This window comes from Salvia miltiorrhiza, chromosome 6 (genome assembly GCF_028751815.1).
Source record: "Salvia miltiorrhiza cultivar Shanhuang (shh) chromosome 6, IMPLAD_Smil_shh, whole genome shotgun sequence".
In the NCBI taxonomy this organism is placed as follows: Eukaryota; Viridiplantae; Streptophyta; class Magnoliopsida; order Lamiales; family Lamiaceae; genus Salvia; species Salvia miltiorrhiza.
The window spans coordinates 2478546-2491609 of record NC_080392.1 but is presented as its reverse complement, the minus strand read 5'-3'; the positions used below and the strand labels follow the sequence as shown (position 1 = coordinate 2491609).

Genomic DNA, 13064 nt, shown 5'->3' with positions numbered 1-13064 from the left:
GTGCCATTAGATGGTATAGCATAAGGTTTGGTTTTATTATGAAATTTACCATAACAAAAGAATAATAAAAAAAAATTCCTTTAAATTCCTCATTTATTTTCCCCTACTTTTTTTGCAAAAAAATAAATAAAAATATCACCAATTTTCATTCCCTTTTTTTTCACTTGAAGGAGTATACTATTATCATACAATCTCTTATTTTCTCATAATAAATTACATTAAAAAAAAAGAACATACCCATAAAATATAGAAACACAATAAAAGAAAGTAAGTTACAAGTACAATACGGTCAATACCCAATCACAATTTAAGACTAATGAATTTAAGCTCAATCTTATATTTTAATTTTAATTCTTTGTTTTCCGAATATTCAAATTTTAGCGGGACAAAAGAATTACAACAATGAAAATATGATATCTCCAATAATTATTATTCAAAAAAGGGATTATAGCCAAAAAATACACGAACTTTGATAAAAGTTGCAATTTTCATCTGAACTTTCAAATTAGCCAAAATATACCTGAACTTATATTTTTTGTTGTAAATTTCACTTGAACTTGCAATGATTGAACTCCGTCGATGTGAAATTTAAAGTGAAAATTGCAACTTTTATCAAAGTTCGTTTATTTTTTTGACTATAATCCCTTCAAACAATGAGCAAATACGTCCAAAACTAGGGATATCATTTAACAGCATTTGGTATCTTTCGTCGACGCAGTGTTGCACGCTTCTTCTCTCTTATTGGGAAGAAGAGAGAGAAAGAAGCCGCGGAGGAGCATAAAACCTACACAAGCCCCACTACAAATCACTCTTCAACAGCCTCAATTCCACGTTTTTCATATCGAATTGGGGGAAGAGGTAGTCGGAGAAACATACGAAAATGGTAGATTTTGCTAGGGTTCAGAAGGAATTGCAGGACTGCAATAAAGACTTCGAGGTTTCAGGGATAAAGGTCATACCTAAGGGTGAAACCAATCTCGCCTTCTTGCTTGGTACAATCCCTGGTCCTCTTGGTACACCTTATGAAGGTGGCACCTTCAAGATCGACATTACTCTGCCTGGTAATCTTTCATTTCTCTTTCCGTAGAGTTTCTTTTGGGTGTAATGAATATAGAAATGAATTCTTCAGAATATGTAAATAGCTCTGACAGTGTTTTCTCATGTTGTATCACGTGTATGTATGCCAGTATGTGTGTGCTAGTCTTTATTTTATTTTATTTTATTTTATATATATGCATTTAATTAGGCTGTGAATGATAAAGAGAATTTAGGAAAAGGCTTTGACTTGGATAATTGGAAGATGAAGGTATTTGCATACTTAACCCCTCATTTTGTTGAATATATGGATGAAGCACTGTTGTTTTTGTGAATTAATGTAAGAACTTTCCTTGATTAAGACGTGGTTTGTGATCATGGTGAAATTCATTGCACTCAGCCGCATTCTGTGAAAGAGTAGAAGTTGTTTAAAGCCATTTAGAAGTCAATGTAATGCAATGCCCTACTCAATACACAGTACTACAGAGGCCCTTTGTTTTGGTCGGGTTTTACTTCATGTCCAATATCCTCTTTGGACTTTACTTTCATTCCGAACCATCTTCTGGTATAAGTTTTTGGGAACCCTCTACCCTTGAAATTTATTGTTAACATCAAACTTACAGATGTGAATTTCCCCCTTCCCGGGGAGTCCATATACAAGCAAGAAATATTCCTTCTTGCTTCTTGTTGGCTATTTACAACTTCATTCCCTATCCTTACATCACTTAGTCATTGGTTAGATCAATGCGTATTTCTAGTTAACCACAACAAATACTACTTTCTCTGGCAAAAATGGCTCAGTTTTCAACATTAGCTTCATTTTCAAAATTTGAATTTATAAAAAAAACAACTAAAATTTTTGATTGATTTCTTAGCAAAGCAGTTTATGCTAATATTGAATTTCCTGATTCATGTCAAATTGCTGGGGCTCTACAAAATAATTAGGTTGCTTATAGTTATAAATAACTTTTATGGTTGGAACAGGGCTTCTGAAATATGACAGATTCAGCTGTAAAATGAATCTTGTGTTCTGCACTGAGTGGACCTTAATACTCAATCTTTTTCTGATACTTTTCTCTGATATCTGAGAATGAAATATGTCAGAGAAAGTAATGGCATAAAGAACTCTATGAGGAATTTTGCATCTTTAGTTCTGCACTGAGTGAACCTAATGCTCAATCCTTTTCTGATACTTTTCTATGATAATCTGAGAATAAAATATGTCAGAGAAAATAATGACATAAAAAACTGTATGAAGAATCTTGCATCTCCTTGCCCTTCTTGAGTTTGATTCCTTCAATTTGTTTATGATGGTTGGAAACTTTGTAATAGGGAACTTATTCTTACTTTATCATGAAAAGTAACAGATTCTTGTTGTTTAGTAAGTATTTGCATTTTGATTCTTTCCCCCCACCTCGTTGCAGATGGTTACCCGTTTGAACCTCCCAAAATGCGGTTTGCCACTAAAGTATGGTATGGTGAAACTTGTCATTCTGTGCTTTTTCTTCCCCTAATGTTTGCGTGTAAGAGTATGTGGTCTGGATGGCTGTCATGCTTGTTAGGAAACTCTTTGATTTTAAGTGAACATTGGAAATCTTCCACCAGACTTCACACATATACCATGTTTCTATGATAGTGCAACGATATGATGCATTCAATTGCTACGTTTTCTTATATAGAGCTTGTTGAGGAAGGAGATTTCACATTTTAGTGGATTGATACAGGTTGAGATTTTATGATGTTTGCCGGATCTACTCAGCTCAACTGTTTGATGGCAGCATAATTTCTTCAATCTTTTCTTTTGTAAGCATAAGTAAACAAATGATTGACAGCATGCCTTAAGTGCTAAATTCTTACCGAGAACATATGGATAGATTTCAAGATATAGTGTGAGTAGGACTCCCACCTTATTTGTGGAATTCTTTGTGGATTATTGGCCAGTTCGGTTTCCTTAAATTCAATCATCATCATGGCTATGATTCAGTTTGCACCTAATTCTCTATGTGCAAACATGAGTTAGAAGCCCTCAAGTGCCTTGGCATAGAGCTAAATCATAAAAGTACCTGTTAAGCTGACAGTAGGATTGTAAGATATGCAAATTATATGTCGATGATGAAATAGTATTAAATGAATGGAGTCTATGAAAAAGACTCAAGTACTTACTCTGTCTGGCTCTACATTCATAGTGAGGGGGAGTCGGTGATTCCTGCATAATGGAAACACCAAGAGTTTCGGCGTAGAAAGTGTATTATCTAATTAAATCTTATATCCTGATAGAATAGTCTTTTATCTAGATGAATGATCTTTCAGATAAGATATTTCTCAACTCTTAATTTCTAGGCTATCTAAATGGGGATTGAACTTATTTTACATTGGACACGTTATCATCACTCAGGTGGCCCGACAGAGTACATCACATTTCATTGTTAACCAAATTCTATTTCGTATCCAAACTTCACAGCTTGCCTCGATACTAACTCAAGCCTTACTTTTAATGTTGGACTTGATATATGAATTTTCATGCAAATACTCTTTACAGCTGTATTTCATTTTCTATTGCTTATCAGTAGTATATGAGGTTTTGATATCATGCTTTGTGAAGTTATTTTTACGTTTTCACTTCTTAAATGGTTTCGTTTACATCAAAGGCACCCAAATATTAGCAGTCAAAGTGGTGCCATATGCCTTGATATCCTGAAAGACCAATGGAGCCCAGCACTGACTTTGAAAACAGCACTGCTTTCTGTTCAAGCATTATTATCTGCTCCCGAACCTGACGATCCCCAGGATGCTGTTGTAGCACAACAGGTGCTGTCAATGAGTGCTTTCATCTTGTTTTCCTGGTGAACTTATGTCACAAATTTTATCTTGTGCTTTCTCTTCCCATGTACACTTCATTTTACGATGGTCAATCTTGGTGTTGCTCGAAAGCTTATATTTCTTACCTGGTTGATATCAATTCTTTTCACCATCCCTACTTGTTTATTGGTCGTTATTCTTCTCCACTCTTCAGTATCTAAAAGACTACCAGACTTTTGTTGGGACGGCTCGTTACTGGACAGAGGCATTTGCCAAAACATCGTCTCTTGGTGTAGAGGAAAAGGTACGCAATATTCTAAATAAATTTATTTGTCGTATCTCCCTTGTTTTGTCTTCGCCTCTCGTACTTGGAGACAACCCCCCAGTTAAGTTGAACATGGTTACAAATTCGCTGCAATCTGCGCAGGTGCAGAAGCTTGTGGAGATGGGATTTGCTGAAGCTTTGGTGAGAAGTGCTCTCGAGAGTGTCGGTGGCGACGAGAACTTGGCTCTTGAAAAGCTCTGCTCCAGTTAGCAGAATCTGCTGCCCTGAGTTGTGTTGATCACTAGATTTGAATATGGCAGCAGCATGGTATACATAAAGGAGATCCTACCTACTACACTCCATGAATACTTGTCCCCTTCTTCTTTCAATGTCTATATCTTTTTTATTTTTTCAATCTTTTCCTTTTGTTTCTGCTCGATCATGACCATTTTGACCCTTGATTTATCAAATTTCTATTCTCAACCAAATGCAAGCCAATAATTATCTGATGCAATGAGTAGCATTTTAATCTTCATTTTTGGTTTTGTTAAAAATATTCAAAATTTTGTTTGCTATACATGATAAAGATATGGTAGATATCTACGGTAAGCTAATAGTATTGTGTTTGTTTAGTGTTTATTATTGTGGGGGCACTAAGGAAAAAACAAAATAGTTTTCAAATTAAATAATACTAGGAAGGGATCACGAGAGGATAACATTTTGAAATGGGCTATTTTCTTATTGGAAAATCAGATATTGTCCTTGTGTTTATTTGCAATCCCAAAAACAATTCAATTTTTTGTATGTAATAGTAAGAGTTTAATTATTATCACAAAAATTTGATGAAACACATTTTCTAATTTTCAACACTGGAAAAATGTGATTATGGATATTTTTATGACAATAAAGACTAATGGATGAGATTTCTTACTTGTATCAAAATAACTAACCTGCGAGTAAAGTAATAGTAATCATTACTGTTGATATTATTTTTCTTAATGATTATTGTATCTAGTGGTAATAAAAAGTAGCTAAATGTGACTTAGGACAAAGGCAAAAAACAAAAAAGACAAATAGGAAAAAAAGATCAGGCAAAAGAATAATGGCTCCTGATTTCTTCATCTATTGACATATAATCCAATAGATATAGTAGTGGCATTTCAACTTTACAAAAAAGAAAAAAGATAGAGGCACACCAAATCAATCATGAATAAAGGTTGATTTTTTGTTTTTGTGGAAGTTTTCATTATTTAGAACCTCCTTCATTTCAAACAGTGAATCCAAATCAATTTGCTTGAAATGAAATGATCAATTTAATCTTCTCTTTTTCCTCAATAAACTGCAAAATAACCTCTAAGAAAATGGCAAGAACTTAACCAACATAAAAAAAAAGATTGAAACAAAACTTAATATATGCACATGGCATGGAAAGCATATACATCTCATGTGAGAAGAGCAAAAGCCCACAGAATTCAACATACATTATAAATAAAGAAGAGCTAATTAATTAAGTAAAAATTAACATATGCATGGATAGTGAGTGCAGCAAACTTTGTATCTTCTAACACGAGGAGGTTGGCACAAGTAAAACAGCATGATCGCCAGCGCCAGCGCCACCATCAACCCTAGCAGCGGCGACGACGAGCCGCCATCGTCGTCGTCGGAGCAGCAGCAGCCCTTTCCCATGGCTTCCCTTCCTGAGGAATATACATGGAAGTTGGAACAATGGAAAATACTCAAGAATATTATGGCTTCATATATAATGTAATAACAACCAAGGAATAAGGATATATAGTGTAGTGGAATTATATGATGTTATTATTGAATGAGTTTGTTAGGATTGACTTAAATAAAAAGTAGGAGGTAATGGAAAATCATGATAAAGTTGTTATGAGGAGAAAAATGGCCTCATAAAGGCGAATAAAGGTGGTTGATATTAAATTGTTACACCCATATATTATACTCCCTCCGTCCGCAATATCGTTTCCACACTGTGGATGGTGCGGGTTTTAAGAAAAGTAGCGAATAGTAATAGGTAGTAGTGGATATTGTAGTGAGTGAAGTTTTGATCCCACTATTGTTGTGAGTGAAAATTTGTGGACCCTACTTCTATAAATGAAAATGGAAACGATATCGTGAACGGATCGAAATGGCAAATGTGAAAACGATATCGCAGACGGAGGGAGTATATCCTTATATTATTATTATTTACCTTGTACTCCTATGTAAAACCATCTTTTCAAGAAATAATCATACATAATTTGGTAAAATAATTTAAGAACAATCAATCAATCAATTAATTAATTTTCCACCAATTTCACCCAAATGAATAAGGGCGGTCCCGTAGAGGCATGTGCGAGCTCTACGTCCGACAAAATAGACGTGTTAACTACTAACATATCATCATTTGTTTTTGCGTCAATTTTTTGGATCTATTTTAGCAATTTTTGTGGTTTTAATCTCATTTCAGATTTCTGAGGTCAATACCCATTTGATACTCAATTCATTTTTCTGAGGTCCACACTTTTTTGGAGCCACACCATTTTCGACATGAAGCAAACCAAAATTTTATCAACTTAATCGTGAATTAATTACTTTTATCTGCAATTTACAATCACATTATTAGTCGTAAATAGTATTTCCTCCGTCCCGCAAAATTTGAGAAACAAAATACAAATTCTTTAAAATCAGTGTAAAAAAGAAATTGTTCAAGTGGGACAAAGGGAGTAATGTACATAAGTATTTAACTTCAAAAACAATCATTAACTATAATCATTACTCCCTCCGTCCACCGCCAAAAGTATAACACTTTTGGTGGACACATATTTTAATAAAAGTGTTGATGTTTTTTATGTAGTGGAGAAAGAGTCCCATCACTTATGGTTGAGATTCCGTACACCAAAAGTATAACACTTTTGGCGGGTACATATTTTAATAAAAGTGCTGATGATTTTTATGTAGTGGAGAAAGGGTTCCATCACTTGTGGTTGAGATTGAATTTGGGGTGATTTTTTTGTAAATAAAAAAATGTTTATAAGGATAAAAGTTAAGGAAAAGATGTGGGGCTATGGTTGCGAATTGTGAAAATTAAATTTTTGCTACATTTGAGAATATTTTATATTTTAAGAAGTGTTTTTATTTTAGGCCTTCCCTATATATATATATATATATATATCAAAAAAAAGTGTGAGTCTTGGCAACGAAGTTTTCAACTTTTTGCTTGAACTAGAGCATTAAATTTGTACTTAGGTTAGTTGAAAAAATGGACAACATTTAGTGGAAATATGTCCTACTCTATAAAATACTAGCAACACGATTTTATTAATTAAATTGAAAGTGACTTCAACTCTCATTAGGTCTAGTGCTTGTTGTATGAAAACATGACAGTTTACCCAACACATGTGAGATTAACACATGCATGCTTCACTTTCATTTCGTCCAAGTCAAAGGAAACTGTAATAAATTGCAACACAGCATTGCAAACCTTAAAAAGGTAGGCTTAAATTGCAAAAATGGTCATGAAAATACTTGAAAATACGTACATCTTACATAATCTGTATAATAATTTTGTTATCAATTACTAATATTTGTTTGCCGAAAATGACCTCCATCTAATATGAAGGGTTAGAAATAACTACAAAAAGATAGCAACAGGAAACAACAGAAACCAAAACACTCATATATGGCTCAAGATTTCTCTAATATGATAACTTCTTCTACATGGAAATATGGCTTATAAGGGCACCATATATATTAGGGTGTAATATTCATGGATTCTATGCCTTGCTTACTCTTGAACTCCATTACAGCCTGATCAAAGGTGCTCGTGACATGCTTGCATACGAGCATTAGATCCTGGCACGAATCCTTCAATACCTCGCGAGCTGGGTCGCCTACAGCCATTGTGCAAAAATGGGAATATTCACATACAAAGTAAGAGAATATGTTTGCTTGGATTGGATAGAAGAGTGGGCATACAAAAGAGAAGTTCTAAATCATTATGAGCATCAATGCAAGTTACTAAGCAAGGGAGGCTTCACATTTGTTTGTTATACTAGCTGAATTGGCGTATCCAAGAAAGGTTAACAAACTTTACCAGTAGTCTGCACTCTGATGTTCACCCGAGCATCGGAAGGGTGTGGTATGCTGTAACCGCAAAATGTTACTCTTGGGCTGCAAGGAAATTTATTCCTCCTTAGTGTGGTCTGACTCCGAGAATGAATAAGGAAAATAACAGTTGACGCGAAACATGATCATTGTATTACAAAAGACTGGTTATGCCTGTATGAAGAATGCATTCACCACTACACCCCTCACTCATATTCGAGATTACAAGAGTGGTAGAACTTACTCTTGATTAAGAATATATCTAACTGAGTTTGCTAGAGTGTGGTCTTCGTCTGTCAACGAGAATGTTGCTTGAGATTGATCCTGGATCGACCCGTGCTCCATGACACTGTTGAAGGATAGCATATTGAAAAGACTAACCATTTAGCACTGGAGAGATAGTCAACTAAAACAGATTTCCCATCCTTCTTTTTCCTCATTAAAATCTCTAAATGAAACAGACCACTCAAACACCAGAATAAGGGTTTCACCCCAAGCATTTATCAGGAAATATCATAAACTATATCACCTATACCTACATAGCATCAATTAGTTGTGATTAATTTCATCATTACAAACCATGAAATGCCTGAGTTTTCAATTGTGTAAGAAAATAGAGAAGAGTATAATTAAAATCATATTATTGACTGAGTGAAGCGTCTACCAAAATCTTTCTTCATCTCCCAATAAGTTTATCTCTCTAGAAATCAGAGATGACAAAGCAGACAAAATCCAGAAAATTACACCTCTAACACAGTGTAGAAATTCAACTATTGTGAATCACTCCGTTAAGCAGAAAATTACCCAAATTGTAATTTTCGGTTTGACATGGAGCAAATCGATAACTTAAATAGTTAAATAATCATAAAAAATATTCCACAAAAGCTTTAACTCTAAAAACATTGATCAGCTATATCATAAACGAGATGACTGAACACTGCAATTTATCTATATCAAGTTCACATTTTGTGTGAAAGCATTCCAGTTTTTTTTTCAAGATTAGAACTCCCAGACTCATTTTCTCAGGTAATGGATGACAGATATGATAGTCTAGTTACTTCTTCTATGAAAACCCCCACACTGAAGCTTAGCACAAGTTCTTCACTCAACAAAGCTTCGAAGAAGGAAAATATTGACCTCAAAAAAAAAAAAAATCGACAATAATCATTTAACTGAAATATATTCAAAATTTTCGAACCTTTTTGCACGTCTAGGAAGTCAACACACTAGGCTGAGAACTCAATTTCGACAAATGTGTGATAGAACAGCAGCACGGCGGCGGCGGCGGCGGCGGCGGGGGGCGGAAGCAGCAGCGCCTCAAATAGTTTATAACTTCTAGAAGAATTACTTCAATCCTATTTGAGCCAATGAAATGTAGGCTTTTAATATTGGGCCACAACATAATCTTAAGCTCAATTAGAATTGGGCCTAACATGGGCCCAACTACATCAAATTTGTCAGAGGTTTTCCTAGAATTATCATTTTTTTCTTCATCTTTGACGACTTTGATTATTTAATATTGAAATCAAAGGAAATTATGTAAATCTATCTCCAAATAAATTTTTCGATACCCAAGAAAAAATTGAATAAGATTATAGTAAATTGATGTGTGACTTGAGTCACGTGGAAAAATGAAGTTTTACCGATGCATGTAGGTTAAGAAAACATGTTTTTTGCAGCTGAATTTTGTTTAAAAAATTTAAAAATCGAGCTTATGTAACATTGGGAAATTTATTTTTACACACGTATTTTCAGGTCAAGCCACATTAAATTTGCGATAATTCTACTTAATTGTGAGGTATTTAAAAACTTATTCAAAGATAAATTTGTAGTTTTATGTAGATTGGATACTAATTGGTCAAATTCGGCAATTGAAAATGAATAATAATTTTAGGAAACATTTAAGTATGTGACCTGAATTAAATACGTGTCACTCTTCTCTTTAACGGAAAAAAATCTCATCACTATATAGAAATTTAAATTTATCATTAATCTCGTACGGACAAAATATTTCGTCGGTGTTTGAAAGAAATGTTATAGTGATATTAATTAATACTACAAAATTAATTATTTGTTAAAATTAATGTAAGATATCAAACTTAAAAACGTAAAGAAATGAAAATCGTTTCAATATTCAAACTTGATTGATAGATATAAATATAAGTATTGACAATGCTAGACAACTGTAAAACAAATAATGAGTGTTGCATCTGATGAGATCTAATACTCTCTCTATAAAATTCATTACATATAAAACAAGTAAATGATTCAAATTGCGGATCTATTGATTATTATTATTATTATTATTATTATTATTATTATTATTATTATTATTATTATTATTATTATTATTATTATTATTATTATTATTATTATTATTATTATTATTATTATTATTATTATTAATAATTTAACTGTATTTGATCATCAATATTACTTGATACTTCTAATTGTATTATTTCAAAGTATACCTTTAGCTTCTCAATTGATAATGCAAAAATTAATTGATTCATACTAATAATTTGTTTCGCGCTATCAGTTATATCCAACTTTATTAGGAATTTGTAAACTTTTAATTTTCTAAAAATATTTCTTGATTATTGTAGAAATAAAAATTGCTGGAGCAGGAACCATATTAACCTAAAAAGGCTGAAAAATGTGCAGTTTGACGCCAAGTTTGAATTTTGGAGTTCAAAGTTTCACACGTGTGGGCTAATTTCTCATTTGTTGAATTTCAATGTGCTTTAAAAAAAATAAAACGATTACCTCGACTTAGAACAACTTTCTTCCTTTTCCAATTTAGTTCAAACACATAATAAAAATGAATGTGCAAAATAGTGCAAATATTCTCTTTTAAGTTTGAAACGATTTTTTGTAAATTGTGTAGTGTTCAAATTTATACCTTTAATTTAACTTTTAAATTTTTGTTATTTATTCAATTTATTACTATTATTATTTGCTTTGCTATTTTCTAAATTTTATTGAAGCAAATGGGTTTAGTCTCGCCTGCGTGCGTGTAATTTTTCCATTTTTATGTGGATAGTATTTTAATCTTTATGTGGGTAGTGTTCCACCTGCATGCGGTTGTTTTCTCACATTTGTATTATGTGGTGTAGAGAAATCCCGCCTGCATGCGAGTTGTTGATTTTTTTTTTTGATGAAATTTTCTCATATATATAAATAAAGGAAAAAAGAAAAGTTACAAAGTAAACTTGGGCATACCCAAGGTGGTACAAGTCGCCAAGTCTCAAGTGAGAACAAGGGACCAAGAAAACGAGAATGCTAATCCTAAGAAAGATAGCAAAGTACATACTTGACACACCCTTTGCATTTGGGCGGTGCCATTACAAGATACATGAAGTTTTACAAAATGAAACATGAGTATTAAACGTGCCGCACAAAATATGGCCCGATGGCCGAGCAAAGGTAGTACGCGCGCACTGTGTGGGTCTCAAAGGTGCCATCTGTCGGTGTGGTTTGCCAAGTATTGTCGCAAGGGCAGTCCACGTGTACCATAAGGCTCTTTGGAGTGCAAGATGCCAATACATTGAAATCTTTGATTTTTGCCGTCCACATCCACCTTTTTGGTTAATCAAGGTATTGGTTTGAATAATTTGTCGGCTGCCTCCCACAGTCGCCCACTTTTCGGTTTACCAAGGCATTGATTTAAATGCTTTTTCGGCTGCTTCCCACAGCCGCACACTTTTCGGTTTACCAAGGCAAATGAGGCGTGCAAACGCCGCCCACTTTTTGGTTATCCAAGGCATGCTTTGTCGGCTGTCTCCCACAGCCGCTCACTTTTCGGTTTACCAAGGCAATGAGGCGTGCAACGCCGCCCACTTTTTGGTTATCCAAGGCATGCTTTGTCGGCTGTCTCCCACAGCCGCTCACTTTTCAGTTTACCAAGGCATTGATCCGTGTAACGCCGCCCACCTTTTGATTATTCAATGCATGATTTGAATTTTGGTCCGCTGCCGCCCATAATTTTTGAATTTTTGGACAGCTGCCACCCACAATGTTTGGTCATGTGCTGCCGACAATTTTTGAATTTTCGGTCAGCTGCATTGAGTGCCTTGTCTGCTACCGTTGGAAGAGTACCGGCCACCCATTGTCTTGCCAGCGATGGGGGACTCGCCGGAAAGAAGGAAGCCACGTCCATGAACTTTCGAACGAACAGCCGGGGAAAAGTTACCTTTGTTTTCAATCTTCTGCAAGTCCTTGTGATTATCGGCAGAGAGCAGTTTTCCTCTCACAAAAACGATGAGCATTTCCAGCGAATGGAAGAACCTCCGGCAAATAACATGCAAGCGGATGAAGGCAAAAGAGGAGGAGGAAGACCCGAAAGATAAGCTCACCTCCGTCGTGAAGTATCACCGCGAGAGGATGAAAAATGGAGGGTCTCCTGAGTTCCTAAAAGCACAAACATCAACAAGTAGCTAACAGCCGGAAAAAAGTCCAAAAAGAAGGACCTCCATCGAAGAGAGAGGACAACTGCAATGCCTTGAACGTGAGACCGTATGAATCATTTCCCAATTTCAATCCTCTGCAAAACCTTAATATTTTCGGAAAAGAACAGTTAACTGTAACAAAACGATGAATAAAAGAGAGCAGCCCCAAAAACTAAGCATGGCGCCTCCGGCGTGAAGGAACAGCACAAGAGGGATGAGAATGAGGGACCCGAACTCTGATGCACTCCCATCGAAAGAAACCCAACGGCGTATGGAAACATGCGGATGAAGGTGATGGAAGGGAGGGCAGAACCAACGAGGAAAGCTTACCTCCGGCGTGAAGTTTCACCGCTAGAGGATGAAGGATGGGTGGTCTGCCGGAGCTCCCAAAAAACACAATCAGGAGTACG

At 34.9% G+C, this 13064-nt stretch overlaps 2 protein-coding genes across 2 annotated transcripts; one reads left to right on the top strand and one right to left on the bottom strand.

Moving 5' to 3' along the window:
* Positions 1–622: 622 nt before the first annotated feature.
* LOC130987880 (ubiquitin-conjugating enzyme E2 27) lies at positions 623–4587 on the top strand. The gene is made up of 5 exons (XM_057911581.1): positions 623–1061; positions 2460–2508; positions 3684–3843; positions 4049–4138; positions 4262–4587. The coding sequence occupies exons 1-5, from the start codon at positions 881–883 to the stop codon at positions 4367–4369; spliced, it is 588 nt and encodes a 195-aa protein (XP_057767564.1). The 5' UTR covers positions 623–880; the 3' UTR covers positions 4370–4587.
* Positions 4588–7575: 2988 nt separating this feature from the next.
* On the bottom strand, positions 7576–9579 carry LOC130987879 (uncharacterized). The gene is made up of 4 exons (XM_057911580.1): positions 9405–9579; positions 8451–8555; positions 8196–8272; positions 7576–7992 (listed from the first exon to the last, which is right to left on the bottom strand). The coding sequence occupies exons 2-4, from the start codon at positions 8549–8551 to the stop codon at positions 7853–7855; spliced, it is 318 nt and encodes a 105-aa protein (XP_057767563.1). The 5' UTR covers positions 8552–8555; positions 9405–9579; the 3' UTR covers positions 7576–7852.
* Positions 9580–13064: the final 3485 nt, after the last annotated feature.